This window comes from Pezoporus flaviventris, unplaced genomic scaffold (genome assembly GCF_033815535.1).
Source record: "Pezoporus flaviventris isolate CSIRO_AGI_PZ_B2104156 unplaced genomic scaffold, CSIRO_AGI_Pfla_v1 ptg000031l, whole genome shotgun sequence".
In the NCBI taxonomy this organism is placed as follows: domain Eukaryota; kingdom Metazoa; phylum Chordata; class Aves; order Psittaciformes; family Psittacidae; genus Pezoporus; species Pezoporus flaviventris.
In genome coordinates, this window is record NW_026892579.1 from 55170609 (window position 1) to 55186998 (window position 16390).

General features: G+C 58.9%; 1 protein-coding gene across 1 annotated transcript; it reads right to left on the reverse strand.

The window, feature by feature from the left end:
• Nucleotides 1-593: 593 nt before the first annotated feature.
• On the reverse strand, nucleotides 594-14520 carry CHRNA2 (cholinergic receptor nicotinic alpha 2 subunit). Its single transcript, XM_061461177.1, has 7 exons — nucleotides 14423-14520; nucleotides 12348-12659; nucleotides 11052-11206; nucleotides 10412-10456; nucleotides 10179-10288; nucleotides 1303-2395; nucleotides 594-794 (listed from the first exon to the last, which is right to left on the reverse strand). Exons 2-7 carry the CDS (start codon nucleotides 12433-12435, stop codon nucleotides 669-671), a joined length of 1617 nt encoding a protein of 538 aa, XP_061317161.1. The 5' UTR covers nucleotides 12436-12659; nucleotides 14423-14520; the 3' UTR covers nucleotides 594-668.
• Nucleotides 14521-16390: the final 1870 nt, after the last annotated feature.

Genomic DNA, 16390 nt, shown 5'->3' on the forward strand with positions numbered 1-16390 from the left:
GGAAGCTAGAGGTTAAAAGCTGGATTGCAGCAGTCATGGGAGCCAGGTGGTTTTGGACCTGATCTGTGGGAAAATGTGGAAGCAACCACTAGTGCTGGCAGGTTGCAGAGTGTCTGTGCCTGGGCTGTGCTTTGCAACCCCCATGCCATGTGTCCAAGCAGGGCCCTCCATCCCAGGACCACACCACTTCTTCATGGACCTTCATGGACCTTCTTCATGGATCTTCTTCATGAAGTGTTACCACCTGCCCCACATCATGGATGACCACATGACCCTGTCATAGTAAACACCCTGCAGTCAGGACATGTCCTAAAGTGGCTGTAAGGTCCTCTCTTCTTGCCCAGCACACTGGAGTCACAACCAGACACAGCTCTTGGGTTTTCGGTAGGACTTGGAGCAGCTTGAGGAAGCAGATGACTCTCTTAGATGCCTCCAGCTTGAACTCAAGCAATGGGGAAGCTGTTCCACACCTTCCTCAACGCTGCAATGGCTGCAACTGCCCTGGGCAGGATAGCAGGCAGGCATCCCCCACCATCCCCAGGGCACAGCCCCTGCTTCACCCTACATTTCCTATCTCAGGGTCCTCCATGGTTGCCACCATGTCCTCCCAGGGTCAGGCTGGATGTGGGCACCACTCTCTGCCATCCCCACCGCAGCCTGGCCTGGCCCTAGATCATCCCTGCCAGGTAGGGTGGGAGGAAGAGCCCCACGGTACCCAGCATGCAGACAATGATGAACATCCAGAGGAAGATGCGGTCGATCACCATGGCCACGTACTTCCAGTCCTCCTTCACCTGCCGAGCAGAGAGGGGCTGTGAACACGGGCAGAGGATGCAGGACCCCTTGGGGTTAGAACACCCTGGGCTTCCTCTGCATCTGCTGTGTGCCTCTTGGGAAACCCCTGGAGCATCTGGGCTGGGGGATGGACCTCTCTGCTTGGGGCAGAGGTAATCCCACCCAGGGTTTTCTGAAACCATTTGGGAACAAGCAGAGTACAGCCTCCGAGCTGTGTCCCAGCAGGAAGGCTGGGCCATCTCTGCTCCCCAAGGTCAGGATACCACGGGCAGAATAGGGACCTCTGACATCCTCACATCCAGCAGGGATAGAAGCCGGAGAGAGCCCTCAACTGGGCATCTCCCAGGAGGTGGTTGTTGATCTTCTCTGTGGCTTTGGGTCCTCAGTAGCCAGGGAACCAATCGGGAATCCCAGCACTGCCCCCCTTCATGGAGGTACACATGGCAAGAGGCAGCACCCAGGGCAGGGGACCCCCCTCTCCCTCCAACCCTCGGGGCACCCACTCACCGAGAAGTCAGCATCCTCTGCTCGCAGGTGGTCCGCGATGTACTGCACCCCTTCCAGGGCCTTCAGGATGCTGGGGGACAGCAGCAGCCCCTGGTCTGAGCCCTCCTGCTCCTCCTCCCTCTTGGGGGGCACTCGGGGGGGCAACCCCCCTGGTGTCTTCCTAGCTTGTTGCCCACAGCTATAGCAGCACTGGTTGCCCTGGGTGTGGGACCCCGCCTGGGATATGCGGCTGGGGTACGTCTTCTCCTCCTCTTCCTCTTCCTCCTCCTCTTCCTCCTCCTCTTCTTCCCACTTGTCATCCACATCGGTCTCCAGCCAGCACCGGGAGGTGCTGAGCCTCGTCCCAGGGAGGTCGTACTGCCCCACGGGCCCCTCGGGTGGAGGCAGCGCTGGGGGACGCTTTATGAAGAGCCAGCGAGGGATGAAGTCCAGAAAGAAGGTGCGCACCCAGCGTGGCATCGTGTGGGTGCTGGGGGAGCGGTGGTGCACATTGAGGACAAACACGGTAATGATGATGGAGAGCGTGACGAAGATCATGGTGAAGAGGAGGTACTCTCCGATGAGGGGGATGACCAGTGAGGTGGATGGGATGATTTCCGTGATGAGCAGCAGGAATACGGTGAGGGACAGCAGGACAGAGATGCAGAGAGTGATCTTCTCCCCACAGTCGGAGGGCAGGTAGAAGACTAGAACGGTCAGGCATGAGATAAGCAGGCAGGGTATGATGAGGTTGATGGTGTAGAATAACGGGAGGCGACGGATCACAAAGCAAAAGGTGATGTCAGGGTAGATCTCGGTGCAGCAGTCATACTTCTTGGAGTTATAGGTGCCGATGGCGTTTATGATGGCCCACTCACCACTCTCCCAGTAATCCTTGAGGTCCACGTGGTGGTCCATGTTCTCCAGATCAATCTTGGCCTTGTCATAGGTCCATGAGCCAAACTTCATCTTGCAGTTCTGCTGGTCAAAGGGGAAGTAGGTGACATCGATGCTGCACGAGCTCTTGTAGATGGCGGGTGGCACCCACTTCACCTTCCCACTGGAGAAGAGGTGGGCCTTCGTCATGTGGGTCACAGCGAACTCCCCGTCAGCACTGCAGGCATGGAGAGGTGTGAAGGTCAGAGAGGGATGAAGCGTTTCCCCAGGGAGAAGCAGGGCCAGGAGGTCCCTCAACTGTCAGGGATGGAATGAGCCTTAGTTTGAGGTTCTGGCCCCATTCAGCATCCCTGCACAGTGCTGGGCTCGCCTTCCTGGGCATCATCCAGAGCATGGGATGGGGTAGCGGGAAGGGAAAAAGGGGAAAGGCCACACCTGCACCCCGATCAGCTGCACCGCCGCCCGTCCCCGCCCGCTCCTATTTATCCGGCCGCCGAGCCGCGGGTCCGCCCCGCTTCGGCCCCGGAGCTTTCTGGAACCGGCGGGACCGGCCCCGGCCCGGCCCGTCCCGCCCCCCTCCCTCCAGTGCCCCCCCCCCCTTCCCGCACTCCCGTCGCCCCCCAGCCGGCCGGTGCGCGGCGCCAGGACGCCGCGGGGACGGGCGCGGTGGCCCTCGGCATCACATCACATCACATCACATCGCACCGCACCGCACATCCCGCGCAGAACGGGGCTCCCAAATCCCGGGTGCTGCGGTCCCGGGGGGGATGTGTGTGATGTAAAACCTCGCCGGTTGTTGCGCACCCAACACCCCTCCCCAAGGGCTCTTTATTCCTTTATTTCCCCCCCCTCCCCCCCTTGCTTCCACTTTCTACTCGCGGCCTCGCACCCAGCGGGGGCTGAGTGGGGACCCCCCCTCCCATCCCCTCCTCTCCCCCACCCCGAGCTGCAACATCCCCCATTGCTGCGGGGGTCACCGAGGCCCCGGAACCGCGGTTGGCGCCCAGCAAAGGGGCGGGACGGGACGGGACGGGGCGGGCCCCCCCGAATCCCACCCTTGTGAGAGGGGGGGGCAGCCCCGGGGCAGCGGGACCAGAGCGGGGCACGGCCTGGAGACGGGAGCGGGTGCGTGCGGGTGCGGGTGCGAGGCTGTGGAGGGGAGCTGTGGGTGCGGGTGCTCCCAGGGACGAGAGGGGCCCGTGTGTGTGCGCGGGGGTGCAAGCTCTGGAGCTGTGTACGGGACGTGTGTGCATGGGGGTGCTGTGGAGGGGACATGTCGGGACATGCTCACCAGGGCAGAGTGTGGGACACGCATGGGTGTGCAAGCTCTCTCGGGACCAAGGGTGAGACACACGTGTGCGGGGGTGCAAACTGTCCTGGTACCGTGTATGAGATGTGTGTGCGGGGGTGCAAACTGTCCTGGTACCGTGTATGAGATGTGTGTGAGTGGGGTGCAAACTGTCCTGGTACCGTGTATGAGATGTGTGTGAGTGGGGTGCAAACTGTCCTGGTACCGTGTATGAGATGTGTGTGAGTGGGGTGCAAACTGTCCTGGTACCGTGTATGAGATGTGTGTGCGGGGGTGCAAACTGTCCTGGTACCGTGTATGAGATGTGTGTGCAGGGGTGCAAACTGTCCTGGTACCGTGTATGAGATGTGTGTTCGGGGGTGCAAACTGTCCTGGTACCGTGTATGAGATGTGTGTGAGTGGGGTGCAAACTGTCCTGGTACCGTGTATGAGATGTGTGTGCAGGGGTGCAAACTGTCCTGGTACCATGTATGAGATGTGTGTGAGTGGGGTGCAAACTGTCCTGGTACCGTGTATGAGATGTGTGTGCAGGGGTGCAAACTGTCCTGGTACCGTGTATGAGATGTGTGAGAGTGGGGTGCAAACTGTCCTGGTACCGTGTATGAGATGTGTGAGAGTGGGGTGCTAACTGTCCTAGTACCGTGTATGAGATGTGTGAGAGTGGGGTGCAAACTGTCCTGGTACCGTGTATGAGATGTGTGAGAGTGGGGTGCAAACTGTCCTAGTACCGTGTATGAGATGTGTGAGAGTGGGGTGCAAACTGTCCTGGTACCGTGTATGAGATGTGTGTGCGGGGGTGCAAACTGTCCTGGTACCATGTATGAGATGTGTGTGAGTGGGGTGCAAACTGTCCTGGTACCGTGTATGAGATGTGTGTGCAGGGGTGCAAACTGTCCTGGTACCGTGTATGAGATGTGTGAGAGTGGGGTGCAAACTCTCCTGGTACCGTCTATGAGATGTGTGAGAGTGGGGTGCAAACTGTCCTGGTACCGTGTATGAGATGTGTGTGCGGGGGGTGCAAACTGTCCTGGTACCGTGTATGAGATGTGTGTGCAGGGGTGCAAGCTGTCCTGGTACCGTGTATGAGATGTGTGTGCAGGGGTGCAAACTGTCCTGGTACCGTGTATGAGATGTGTGTTCGGGGGTGCAAACTGTCCTGGTACCGTGTATGAGATGTGTGTGAGTGGGGTGCAAACTGTCCTGGTACCGTGTATGAGATGTGTGTGCAGGGGTGCAAACTGTCCTGGTACCATGTATGAGATGTGTGTGAGTGGGGTGCAAACTGTCCTGGTACCGTGTATGAGATGTGTGTGCAGGGGTGCAAACTGTCCTGGTACCGTGTATGAGATGTGTGAGAGTGGGGTGCAAACTGTCCTGGTACCGTGTATGAGATGTGTGAGAGTGGGGTGCTAACTGTCCTGGTACCGTGTATGAGATGTGTGAGAGTGGGGTGCAAACTGTCCTAGTACCGTGTATGAGATGTGTGAGAGTGGGGTGCAAACTGTCCTGGTACCGTGTATGAGATGTGTGTGCGGGGGTGCAAACTGTCCTGGTACCATGTATGAGATGTGTGTGAGTGGGGTGCAAACTGTCCTGGTACCGTGTATGAGATGTGTGTGCAGGGGTGCAAACTGTCCTGGTACCGTGTATGAGATGTGTGAGAGTGGGGTGCAAACTCTCCTGGTACCGTCTATGAGATGTGTGAGAGTGGGGTGCAAACTGTCCTGGTACCGTGTATGAGATGTGTGTGCGGGGGGTGCAAACTGTCCTGGTACCGTGTATGAGATGTGTGTGCAGGGGTGCAAGCTGTCCTGGTACCGTGTATGAGATGTGTGTGCGGGGGTGCAAACTGTCCTGGTACCGTGTATGAGATGTGTGTGCAGGGGTGCAAACTGTCCTGGTACCGTGTATGAGATGTGTGTGAGTGGGGTGCAAGCTGTCCTGGTACCGTGTATGAGATGTGTGTGCGGGGGGTGCAGGCTTCCCTGGGGTCATGTGTAGGACACGCGTGTGCATGGGGTGCAAGCTCACCCAGGGCTGCGGTGGGACACGCGGGTGAATGCTCTCCTGGCGGCACGGGGGTCACAGGGTGTCAGCTCCCCTCAGCCTGCCCGGGGTGCAGGGTCTCTCCCTCGGGACCCCCGGCTGGGTGGGGGCTGTGGGAAGGGGGGTGCAGGCTCCCCCCTTCCCCAATCCTCACGCCCCGCTCTGCTCCCCACAGCCCCACTGCACGCGGAAGAAGGGACGTCTCCGGAGGAGGGGCCATCTTGGTTGTTGTTTGCTGCCATCCTCCCCTGCGAGACGCCCGGCTGACTTCTGCCTTCCTCCTGCTGCCTCCTCCTCCTCCCCAGCCACAGACCGGCATCCCCCGGTGCTACCTCAACGCCCCGTGCCGCGGAAGCGAAGTGACCCCCAGTGTCCTGCCTGGGTTCTGGAGTGATGGCCTATTTCCGAAGCAGGAAGAGCAAGCGGAAGGGGGGTCTCCCCTCGCCGGCAGCCTCGCAAGCAGCAGATTTGGGGTTGCTCCTCCAGGAGAGCAGTCCCCAGCCCTACGTGGAAGATGCTGTCCCCCGGCAGCCAGCGGTGGGGGACCCGGAGGAGGACATTGCTGGGTTCTGCCTTCTCCCGCGCCCCCGTAAGGGCTGGCAGCTGAGCAAGGCCCTGCGGTTCCTGTGGAACGAGTCACGTTTGAAGGATGGGAGCAAGAAGCGAGGAGCCGAGGAGAGCCAAAGAACCTCCGGGGTGCAGGCACAGGCTGCCCAGAGGTGCACCAAGCTGGAGGGGAGAGCACCGGGGCTGCCGGAGGAGCTGGGGACCAGCCAGAAAGCCCCCCAGGGTGGGGAAGTTCACAGTGCAGTCCCGTTACTTGGGTATGGCAGTGAGGATGAGCCAGTTGGTGGATGGAAAGCAAGGGATGGGGATGTGCCAAGGGAAGGTGGTATCCATGGGGATGAGATGGGTCAGACTCAGCATCTGGTCCAGGCAGGCACCCGTGGGGATGTGGAAGGAAGGACCGCTGGCTCATCCCAGAGCCTGGGCTTCAAGGTGGAGGGCAAGGATGCTGCCACCATCCCTCAAGGGGTCGGGCAGGACTTTAACCCTCTGCCAGCAGAGGGAAGTTCTGGGGATGACCGGAGGGGGAAAGTCTGGGAGAAGCTGCATCACCACGGAGAAGACATGGCGAGGTGGGAAGGGAGGTCCACGAGAGACCTGGCAGTCAGGCTGATTGAGGTGATCCTGCAGACAGAAACCAAGAGGTACCCTGTGGAGATGGGGAGCAAGAGCAACGAGCAGGAGCAGGGAGCGGGATGGACGAGAGCCAGGGTGGGCAGCTCTGCAGAGGTGTGTGCTTTGGTGGGCACTAATGAGGACGTCTTCACAGCGCAGCAGCGCCCGCAGGACCTTGCCGTGTACCGCAATGTCCCTGTCTCTGTCGCTGGGACCATGGATGGAGATACCCAGCCGGAGCCGTTTGGGGACGAGCAGATCTGGGAGGACTCTGATGATGATCTCCTGGAGCAGGGAGGTCCACCAGCAATTCCTAGTCCTTCATTGCAGATCCACTGTCTCGTGCTGGCCGGGGCCAAGAGCGAAGAGCAGTGGAGGGAGGAATTCGCAGCCGTGTGGTCGCGGCACGAGATGGACTGTGGGCTGGTGTCTGGGGAGCTGGAGGTGAGCGGAGGACCGGCGCCCTTCCAAAAGCAACCCCGACTGCCTGCAGACGAGGAAGAGGCGGTGGCGAGCATCCTGCAGGAGCTGCTGGATGAGGGCGTGGTGGTGGAAGGCAGCTCTGCCTTCAACAGCCCTTTAACGCTCACCCCAAAAAACAACGGGAGGATGCGGCTGACGCTGAGCTGCAAAGCTGTCAACAAGGCCACCCCCAGAGTGGGGGCTCCGGTATCCCAGGACACGACCAAGCTCGTTTCGACCCTCAGCCCCAAGAGCAGGTATTTCTCCGTGGTGGATCTGTCGAACGCTTCCTTCGCCATCCCCTTATCCGAAGGTTCCAGAGCCAGGTTCGCCTTCACCTTCAGGGGCCAGCAGTACCTCTTCACGTGGCTGCCCCAGGGCTTCCACAGCACAACCACCATCGTGAACCAGCGGGTGACCCAGATGCTGTCCCAGCTTGGGCAAGGAGATCAGTCTTGGGTTATTTCCCACATCGATGACATCCTCATTGCTGGGAGAAGTTACGAGGAAACCAGAGACCGAACGAAGACTGTCCTGGAGCTGATCCGAAAAACTGGCTTTAAAGCCAAGTTTGAGAAGGCGCAGCTCGTCCGGCGCAAGGTGCTCTACTTTGGGATGACCATCGGGGACAAGGGGCGGGAGATCCATGCCAGCAAGCGCGAGGACATCATCAAAACGCCCTGCCCGCAGGATGCTGACAAACTCCGCTCGCTCCTTGGGCAGTTTGGCTTCTTGCGGGATCACATCCCTGGCTTCTGGGAGATGGCCTCGCCGCTGCACCGCCTCACCAAGAAGCAGGTCAGGTGGGAATGGGGACCGGAGCAGGAGGAGGCGCTGACCCGCCTGAAAAGTGCTGTCCAGGCTGCGCCCCCCCTGCGATTCCCTGATAAGTGCCAGCCCTTCCTTATCAGGTTAACGACTGGCAAGGAGGCGGTAGGAGCCACCCTGCTGCAGGAGGATGAACGCGGCCAGCTGGTCCCAGTGGGACACAGCTCCCGCGTCCTGAAGGACCACGAGGTCTCCTGCCTGCCGCAGGAAAAGGGGTGCCTGGCAGCGGTCTGGGCCGTGCAGGCCTTCGAGACCCTCACGGGGCCGGCCCCCATCCTTATCCAGATGCCCCATTCCCCATGGAAGTATCTGCTACGGGGAGAAGCGCTGCGGTCCTGCGGAACAAAGCCACGCCCAACGCAGTGGACTTTGCTGCTGGTGAGCAACGGAGCGATGGCAAAGGGCCACCCCACTGACGTCCTGGTCCCCATCGCTCCCTCCCTTCCGGAGCTGTCCCTTGACATCCCCAAGGCCAACGTGTGGTTCACAGCCAGCAAGAGGAACTGCTCCATCGGCTTTGCTGCAGTCAACCTAGAAGAGCGGTGGCTGCTCGGGGTGAGCAAGGGTGGCTCGGTGCCAGGCGCGGAGCTGGTGGCTCTCAAGCAGCTCCTGCAGCATCACGGGCCCTCCTCACCCCTCTATGTGTACATGAGCTGCTGGTCCTTGGTGGAGAGGCTGGGAAACCAGACGGGTGAGCAGGAGTGGGGAAGGTCCGGCAAGGGTTTGTGGGCAAGCATCCTCCGGTGGGTCCACAGCAACCCAGGGATGCTGCACGTCAGTTGTGTGGGAGACAACTGGAGCGAGGAGCCGGAGGAGAAGGAGTGGAACCTGAAAGTGGTCAGGAGGGCTTGGGCGATGCCTGACAGGGCTGGGGGCTACTGGCAGGTCTGGGAGCCTTCAAAGCACGAGAAGCAAGAAATAATCGCACAGTGCCACAGCTGCCTGCACGATGGGGTGGAGGAGACGCTGGCACGGGTGCGGCAGGTTGCGTCCTGGGAAGAGGACCGCAAGCAGGTATCCCGTTGGGTGCGGAACTGCCTGCAGTGTGCGGATGGAGCAGGCAGGGTGCTGGCCCAGCGGACAGAAGGGCCGTGGTCGCAGCTCCTGCTGGGCTGCATCAGTGGCCTTACCAAGACCGAGGACGGGCACTGCTTCCTCTTGGTGGTGGAGGATGAGTTTTCAGGGTGGGTGGAAGCCTTCCCGATGCGGGAGAGGACAGTGGAGGAGGCCGCCGAGGTGCTCTGCAGGGAGGTGTTTGCCCGGTACGGGACGCCTCTCGTCATCCGTTTGCCGCACGCGCCGCGCTTCCTCTGGGATGCCGTGGTGGCGGCGACGCCACTGAATGTCCCGTGGGACACGCAGCAGGCCAGCCGGAAGGGACCGGCCATGGCAGCCCTGCAGCGGCTGGCCTGGGGGGCCGGCAAGGGGTGGGTGAAGATGCTCCCCCTGATCCTGGCGGGGTTCAGATCCGTACAGGCCCAGGAAGCGGTGCTAAGCCCGTACCAAATTGGCTTCCCGTTGGAGATGCGGAGGGAGCACGGGGGGAAAGCCAACCCCCAGGGCAATGACTTTGCCTGGCTCAGCCAGCTGCAGGAGGATGGGGCCCACTACAAGCACCAGACCAAAACCGTGCTGCTGAGGAACTGCCCAGGGGGAGATGATCCGTTGCCATAGCCCCCATCCCCTCCATGGGATCGCTGTGTGTGGTGTGGCGTGGCGTGAGAAAAGGGGTGCAGTGGGCTTGCTGGGGGGGCTCTACGCAGGACCTGGGGAGCTGTTAGGCAGGACTAAGCAACGCAACCTCTTCTTGCTGCAGTGTGCAAGCACAGGGAGGGAAGACTTGCTGGGTGCACTGGTTTTGACAGGGCTGGAGTTGGTTTCCTTCCTAGCACCCAGCACGATGCTGGGCTCTTTGGGTGGGATGGTGCTGCAGGGCTTGTGGGGGGGAGCTGGGAAAACTTTTGCTGGGCACTGTGGAAGATGGCGAGCAATGGCCTTGGCATCCCTTGCTTTTGTTTTTGTGTTTTCTTTCCATCTTTTTCTATTTACTCGTTTATTAATGAGGGAAGTTGAGAGAAGGGGGGGGGAAGGAAGGTGATAGGAGGGAAGGGAAGGGATAGGGTAATCTACAGGAAGGGGAAAAGAAGGGTGCTTGGGATGTGCCATCACTCACTTGTTGTAGAGCACGATGTCAGGGATCCAAATCATCTCAGAGGGCACTCGGATGGAGGTGACATTGTCAAATTCTGCCGGGTCCCAGCGCAGTTTGTAGTCACTCCACTCCTGCAGGGAAACACAGGGGATGGCATCAGGCTGCCCTGGGTCTGGTGGGACCAAGCGGACCCAAATTCTGTGCCCCCCTTGACATGCTCCTACCCTTGCCCCAGAGAGGGAACAGGCTCCTACCTGCTTCAGCCAGACATTTGTGGTCATCATTTGGTTCTTCTCATCCTGCAGTGGGAAAGAGGGATGAGAGGAGGCAGGCAGAGACAGACCAAGGGTTTGTCTTATCAGTGCTTCAGCCCCCAGATTACAGCCTTCACTCTGTGCCCCCTGCCTCTGGGGTTCAGCTCCTGGGAGCAGCTGGTACCAGCACAAACCCAAGGAGACGCCGTGCTTCACCGGGATATCTGCTCACTAGATGGCAGCAAGAAATTGCGTTTTGCATCGTACAGCTCTGAGCTGCTCTGATGGGGGAACGAATGTGCGTGGGGAGGTGGATAGACAGGTTTGTAGGTGGATAGATGGACGGGTTGATGGGTGACTAGATGGGCAGGTAGATAAGTGCATGGGTGCATAGATGAGTGTGCATTGGACGAATGAGGGAGGGAGGGAGGGATGGATGGGGGAACGGATGGATGGATGGGCAGATGGACAAACAAGGCCAGAGGTGCCCCACGACAGGTAGATGGTGGACAAGGATGTGGCAGGGATGGAGACCTGCAGTTTTCCTTGATGGCCTCCTGCCGACAGGGGAGGGGTTTGGGATGGAGGGTGGGAAGTCAAACACCCCACGGGACTGGGATCCCACTGGTGGGCTACGCACCACGTCGATGAGCTGCGCGATGGAGAGCCCGAACTTGACAATGACCACATCAGAGGTGTTGGGCACCGGCCGCGACCAGCGGTTGTAGCCGGTGAAGAGGTGCTTGAAGAGACGCTCCTCGGCATGGCTGCGGGGCTGCTCCTGCAGGCAGGCACCTGCGGGGAGACGGGATGGGGATGGAGGAGACCTCGCTGAGCCCCCCTTCCGCCCCCCTGCACCCCACTGACATGGGGTGCTCATTCTGCACAAGTCCCCTCTGCTGCACCATCAGGGATGCTAAACCTCACCCTGGGATGGGGAGAAGGGGATTAGCCCCCTTGAAGCTGCCCTGTGCTCCTGCTGGAGAATGGTAGGAGATGAGCCTTGCCACGCTGGACAAGGGATCCCGCTGGAGTGGCTGAGATCCCTCTCCCAGCCCCTTCCAGCTGCTCCTACTGGTGCTAAATGGTTCAGCTTTGCAAGGTGCAGGCTGAGCCAGCCCTTGGGACCACTGCAGGCTGTGCAGAGACCATCCCTCAGGCTGGGCTGGAGGCAGGGCTGAGAAGGAACGCAACGCTCTGTGATTAGGAATCGTTGGCGTTGGTGTTGTGCTGTCAGCTCGCGCTGCATCACTCGGCTGTCCTTGCTCGCTGCAGAGCCCCATAAATTTCCACCACCAAGTGGAGGGAGGCCAAGGGAGGGAGGGGTAAAGGGAGGGAAGGCTCTGCACAGCGGAGTGCAACCAAAGAGACCTTGTATGGGTGGCTTTGCCCTGAAGAAGGATGGGTTTATGGCCCCATAGAATTCCTGTGCCCTATGCAAGTGCTTCCCACGGGGCATGCAAGCCCAGCAAGGACCCTGGTTGTACTCTGGCCAGGAATGGAGGGTCTTAGAGGTGTCGGAGAAGACTGTTCCCAAGTGAAGGGACAAGCAAGATGCCCACCTTACGGAAGGTCTTGCGTTAATGGCAGCAGGAAGCAAAATCCATCTTTTTTCCATCCTGCCCACATTTGTAGCTTGCACAGGATGGATCTGGGCTCCCAGAGCAGACCACCCCCACCCAAGTGCCTGGTGATGTCAAGCTCCTCTGCAAAGACGCAAACCCTGTCCTAGACAGTGGTAGAGGACACCACACCAGTGTGGATACTGGGGATGATGAGACTGCATGGGGTAAACTGGGAAAGAACTGGTTTTCCATGCGCATGCACTACAGCCCACTCCCTCTCCCCAGATTTATCCCCCACAGCCCCCATAGGTGACACCCATAGGAAGTTGAGACTCAAGGAAGGCAATTCAGGTCCCCAGAGCAGCCCTTACCTGCCTGGAAGGTGAGGAAGCACCACACCATGAGGGGAGTGATGCGATGGGGCAGTCTCCCCATGCTCCCTCTGACGGTGTCCCCCATGGGCCCAGCAAAGCCCCCAGGAGGGACCAGGGGAAGCAAAGAGCTGAGATGCTGGTGGGCGAGGAGACTCAGTGGAGAAAACCACCACAGGGGACCTCTAACAGGGTGCTCTGTGTGTTCCCACCATCAGCCAGTGCTGGAGGAGCCATGGACAGGGCTGGATGCAGACCAGGGTGGGTGCGCAGCTCGGGATGCTCTGCAGTCACCTGCCCCTCGTTTCATTCCTGGAGGGACAGCAGAGAGCAGCACTGTCACTGCGATGCCACTGTGGTGCAGGTCTGGGAGGTGACAGTCCTGTGGTCACCTCCAAGCCATTGCCAGCTGCCAGCAGGGCTTGGAGCTGATCCAAGCTGCGACCATGGCAGAGCCAAGGGAAAGTGTCCCCAGAGCATCTGCTCCCCACTTCACGAGGGCTCCTCATGCAGGCAGGGCATCAAGCTGGGCTGCGTTGTATACAGCCAGGCAGCTGGACCCCATGACTTAAAGCAATGGGGAGCCTAGGTGTGCCCCCAAATGGTTTAATAGCAAGGATGGAGCCCAGGGCTTTGACTTTCACTGGGGTGACCAGAAAACACTGGTTTCAACCATCCTTCTGCCCTATCTGTCTCACGTCCTGGGAGCACGGGAGGGGGAAGCTGCTCCAAGAGGCTGTGCTGCCCCAGATGGGCTCCTGGGGCTGGTTTCTCCAGTAGCACTCCCCTCTGAGAAAGGGAATCATTCTCTCATCATCCATCCATCCATCCATCCATCCATCCATGCAACACCCATCCATCCATGCATCTGTTAATCCATTCAACTGTGCATGCATTCATCCATTCCTCCATCCATCCATCCATCCATCCATCCATCCATCCATCCATCCATCCATCCACCCACCCACTGACCCACCCATGCATCCATCTACCTAAGTGTCCATCCATACACCCACCCACCCACCCATCCATCCAACAACAATCCATCCATCCATCCATCCATCCATCCATCCATCCATCCATCCATCCATCCATCCATCTATATCCATATCCACCCATTCACCCATGGATGTGCTTGGTTCCCCTCCCCAACACAGCAAATCTCTCAAGGGGAGGAATCACTTGCTCTGCAGTGGCTGTGAAATCTGCTCCATCTTACAAGGTGACTCCCCCAGGAGCAGCCTCCCCTATCCAGGAGGCAACTGCATCCATCCCTGAAGAGGAAGAGTTTCCCAGCCCAGCACTGACGTTGCTGGACAAGAAGCTCATTTGGCTTAAATTCCCTCTCTGGCCTGGTAAAACCATGAAGCTCTCCTGAACTCATCATCATCTTCTGCGCAGTTATCAACTGATTAATGCAAGGATGGTGGAGGGGCTGGGAAATGAGAGGATAAACACCAGCCACAGCACTGAACTGGAGGGAAAATTATGGATGCCCTCTTCAGGATAAGATATTTACTGTACTGGAGAGTACAGGGAGTGCTGGGGGAGATTTTTGTACTCAAGGCTTTGTTATAGGGTCACCCAACTGGGGATTTCATAGGCTCCCCAAAGCTCTGATAGATATTGGAGAGGGAAAGAAGGTGACTTGGGTGATACAAAGCTGCGCCTGAAACCTCTTGTATGTGGCAAATGGGGTTGTGGGGGATATGAGGGAAGAGAAGCCCATGCAGGCTGAGCACCCGTGGGTCACAGTGGGGATGGGGATGGGTAGGATGCCAAAGGCTGGACCAGAGGGTGACGGTGACCATGCGAAGCTCTGGGCATCCCAAAATGCAGCCAGGAGGCAGAGAGAATAAATAACTTATTTACTGGATTTTAAATACAGGCAGCGGGGGATTTGAGGTTTTTAGATGGGAACTTCACGCAGAGCTGGGAAACTTTCCCTGCTGCTGCCTCCCCATTGCTCCCTGACCGTCCTCAGCACTTTGCAAACAGCTTTAATTAAGGATATTCACAGGAAGAAACCAGCTTCTCTCCTTCCCACCCAGCCTGGACCCAGTGAACCCCCTTACCTGCTGCAGGGAGGGCAAGGAGGGGTCCCCCATTCCCGCTGCTCTGCTGGAGTTGGGATGCTGTGCCGTGGAGCGCTCCGGTGAGGACTGGGCTCCAGCGAAGGATGTCTCAGCTCTTACTCGAAGCAGTGGCAGTGACGACAGGGGCTGGGGGAGGAGGGAGAGCCATGCCCAGGCAGGGAAGGAGGGGAAGCTGGGGGACCAGGGGGAGGAAGGCTGATGGGGCAGCAGCGTTGGCAAAGCTTCCCCGGGGTTGGGAAAAGCTGGATTTGCGGGGTTTTGTCAGCCTTTTCCAAGGCAGCTCTTGGCCAGGGGGAAAGGACTTTGTGTGTGAGGATGGGGAGGGAGAGAGAAGAAGAACAGGAGCAGAAGTGCTGTGGAGCAGCGGAGCTGGAGCACAGAATGGGGTTTTGTAGGGCACATTGCACGGGTATTGCAAGGGTACTGCATGAAGCATCACGCAGGGCATTGCATGGGGTATTGCAGAGAGTCTCGCTGCCTGAGTGAGGCATCGTAAGGGGCATCACAGGGCCATTGCAAAGGTCCAGGCTCTTGTATGGCTGGGGGGGAGAAGGGGCTGCTCCCCAGTCCCCACCAGACCAAGGTTTCCGCTCTTACTCCACAGCCGTGAGATGTGAGTTTGGTGCCAGCCAAACCTGCCCACAGTCAGGACAGCTGCAGGCAGCGGCAGTATCCCCTGCTCTGGTGAAAACAGGGTGCAAGGACCTGAGGCTGGGGTGCCCCCATGCAGTTCCTGTCTCAGCCTGTGCTTGGCCCCACATAACACTGCCAATAAAGCAGTTGCAAAACTGGGGTAGCAAAGGCAGGGCAATATCCAGGATCTGGGAATGGGGCAGGGATGGGGGTAGGGGTGCTTTGGGCAGGGGAACCGGTTCTCCCACTGCAAGAGGATTGGAAACCCAGAGCTCTCCACTGCTTCCTGACCTCCCAGGCGAAGACCCAGCCTTCTCCCCAGACCAGCCTCTCCTTCCTTCCTGCGAGGAAATTTAATGTGCAACCTTCCTGCAAATGAAGCCCAGGAATGTAATTTCCAGCCCTGGGGGACCTGCCAACAATTTCCTTCCTTCCCCCTGGGAGATAAATGGAGAGACAGACCTGGGCACGGAGGGCACCTGAATCTGCTGTTCCCCTGCTCTGCTGTAGGATCCCCATCCACAAGGCTGTCCTCACCATCCTTAGGATGCTGGATACCAGAAATCCATGGGGAAGGGGACCACAGAGCTGGTACCCTGCCATCCCACCACCCCAGCAGCAGCCAATGCCAAAGCCAGGTGGATTTTGGGTTGTCCCCTCTCCAGATCTGAGGCCACAAACAGTGTGATGTGAAGCCCTGCCCCGTGCTGTGGTGCAGAGCCCTGAGCCCAGGCCCAAGGCTGACTGTGAGCCTGGAGGGTGTTCAGTGTTGGATGGACCCCCAAAGCTGGGGTAATGGGGAACAGGGGAAGATGGAGAGATGGATGCCGGAGGGATGGGGAGCAGCTGGGAATTGCAAGGACTGCTCCAGGAGATCGATCCAGGCCCACCAAAGGAAGGGAATTAGGGAGAAGAATGAGTTGAGTACAACCATAGTAAATTAATCAGGAAAAAAAGACAATCCACATTGATTTTCCTGGGGAGGAAGAAACCAGAGCTGACTGTTGGGATGGTGGGCTGGAGGCTGGGGGGTGGGAAGCATCGTGGATGCTGCAGGACCCATCTCCTTCACTGGGCTCCTGACTGGGACTGTTTTGGAGACGGAGGAGCAGCTAACACCCCAGACAAACTCACCCATCCTCCTTTTCCCTTGGACGGCAGAGGATGGAAAGAAAACAGACGCAGAGATCATGCTGACGCCTGGCAGAGTGCAATGCATCTTTATTTTGCTGCCTGCAGCTCCTGCAGAAGTGCCACTACCCTGGGGGGGTCTGCTTCTTGCCCATCCTTAGGGTGCACCATGGGGACAGCGGG

What these genes read in the sequence shown, in the direction of transcription:
- CHRNA2 (XM_061461177.1), bottom strand. Translation starts at nt 12,435, where the DNA reads ATGGGGGACACCGTCAGAGGGAGCATGGGGAGACTGCCCCATCGCATC. An exon ending in CAAATGTCTGGCTGAAGCAG is followed by an intron (nt 10,289 to 10,411) that starts GTAGGAGCCTGT and finishes GTTTCCCTGCAG; the next exon opens with GAGTGGAGTGACTACAAACT. An exon ending in CAGAGGATGCTGACTTCTCG is followed by an intron (nt 795 to 1,302) that starts GTGAGTGGGTGC and finishes TCTGCTCGGCAG; the next exon opens with GTGAAGGAGGACTGGAAGTA.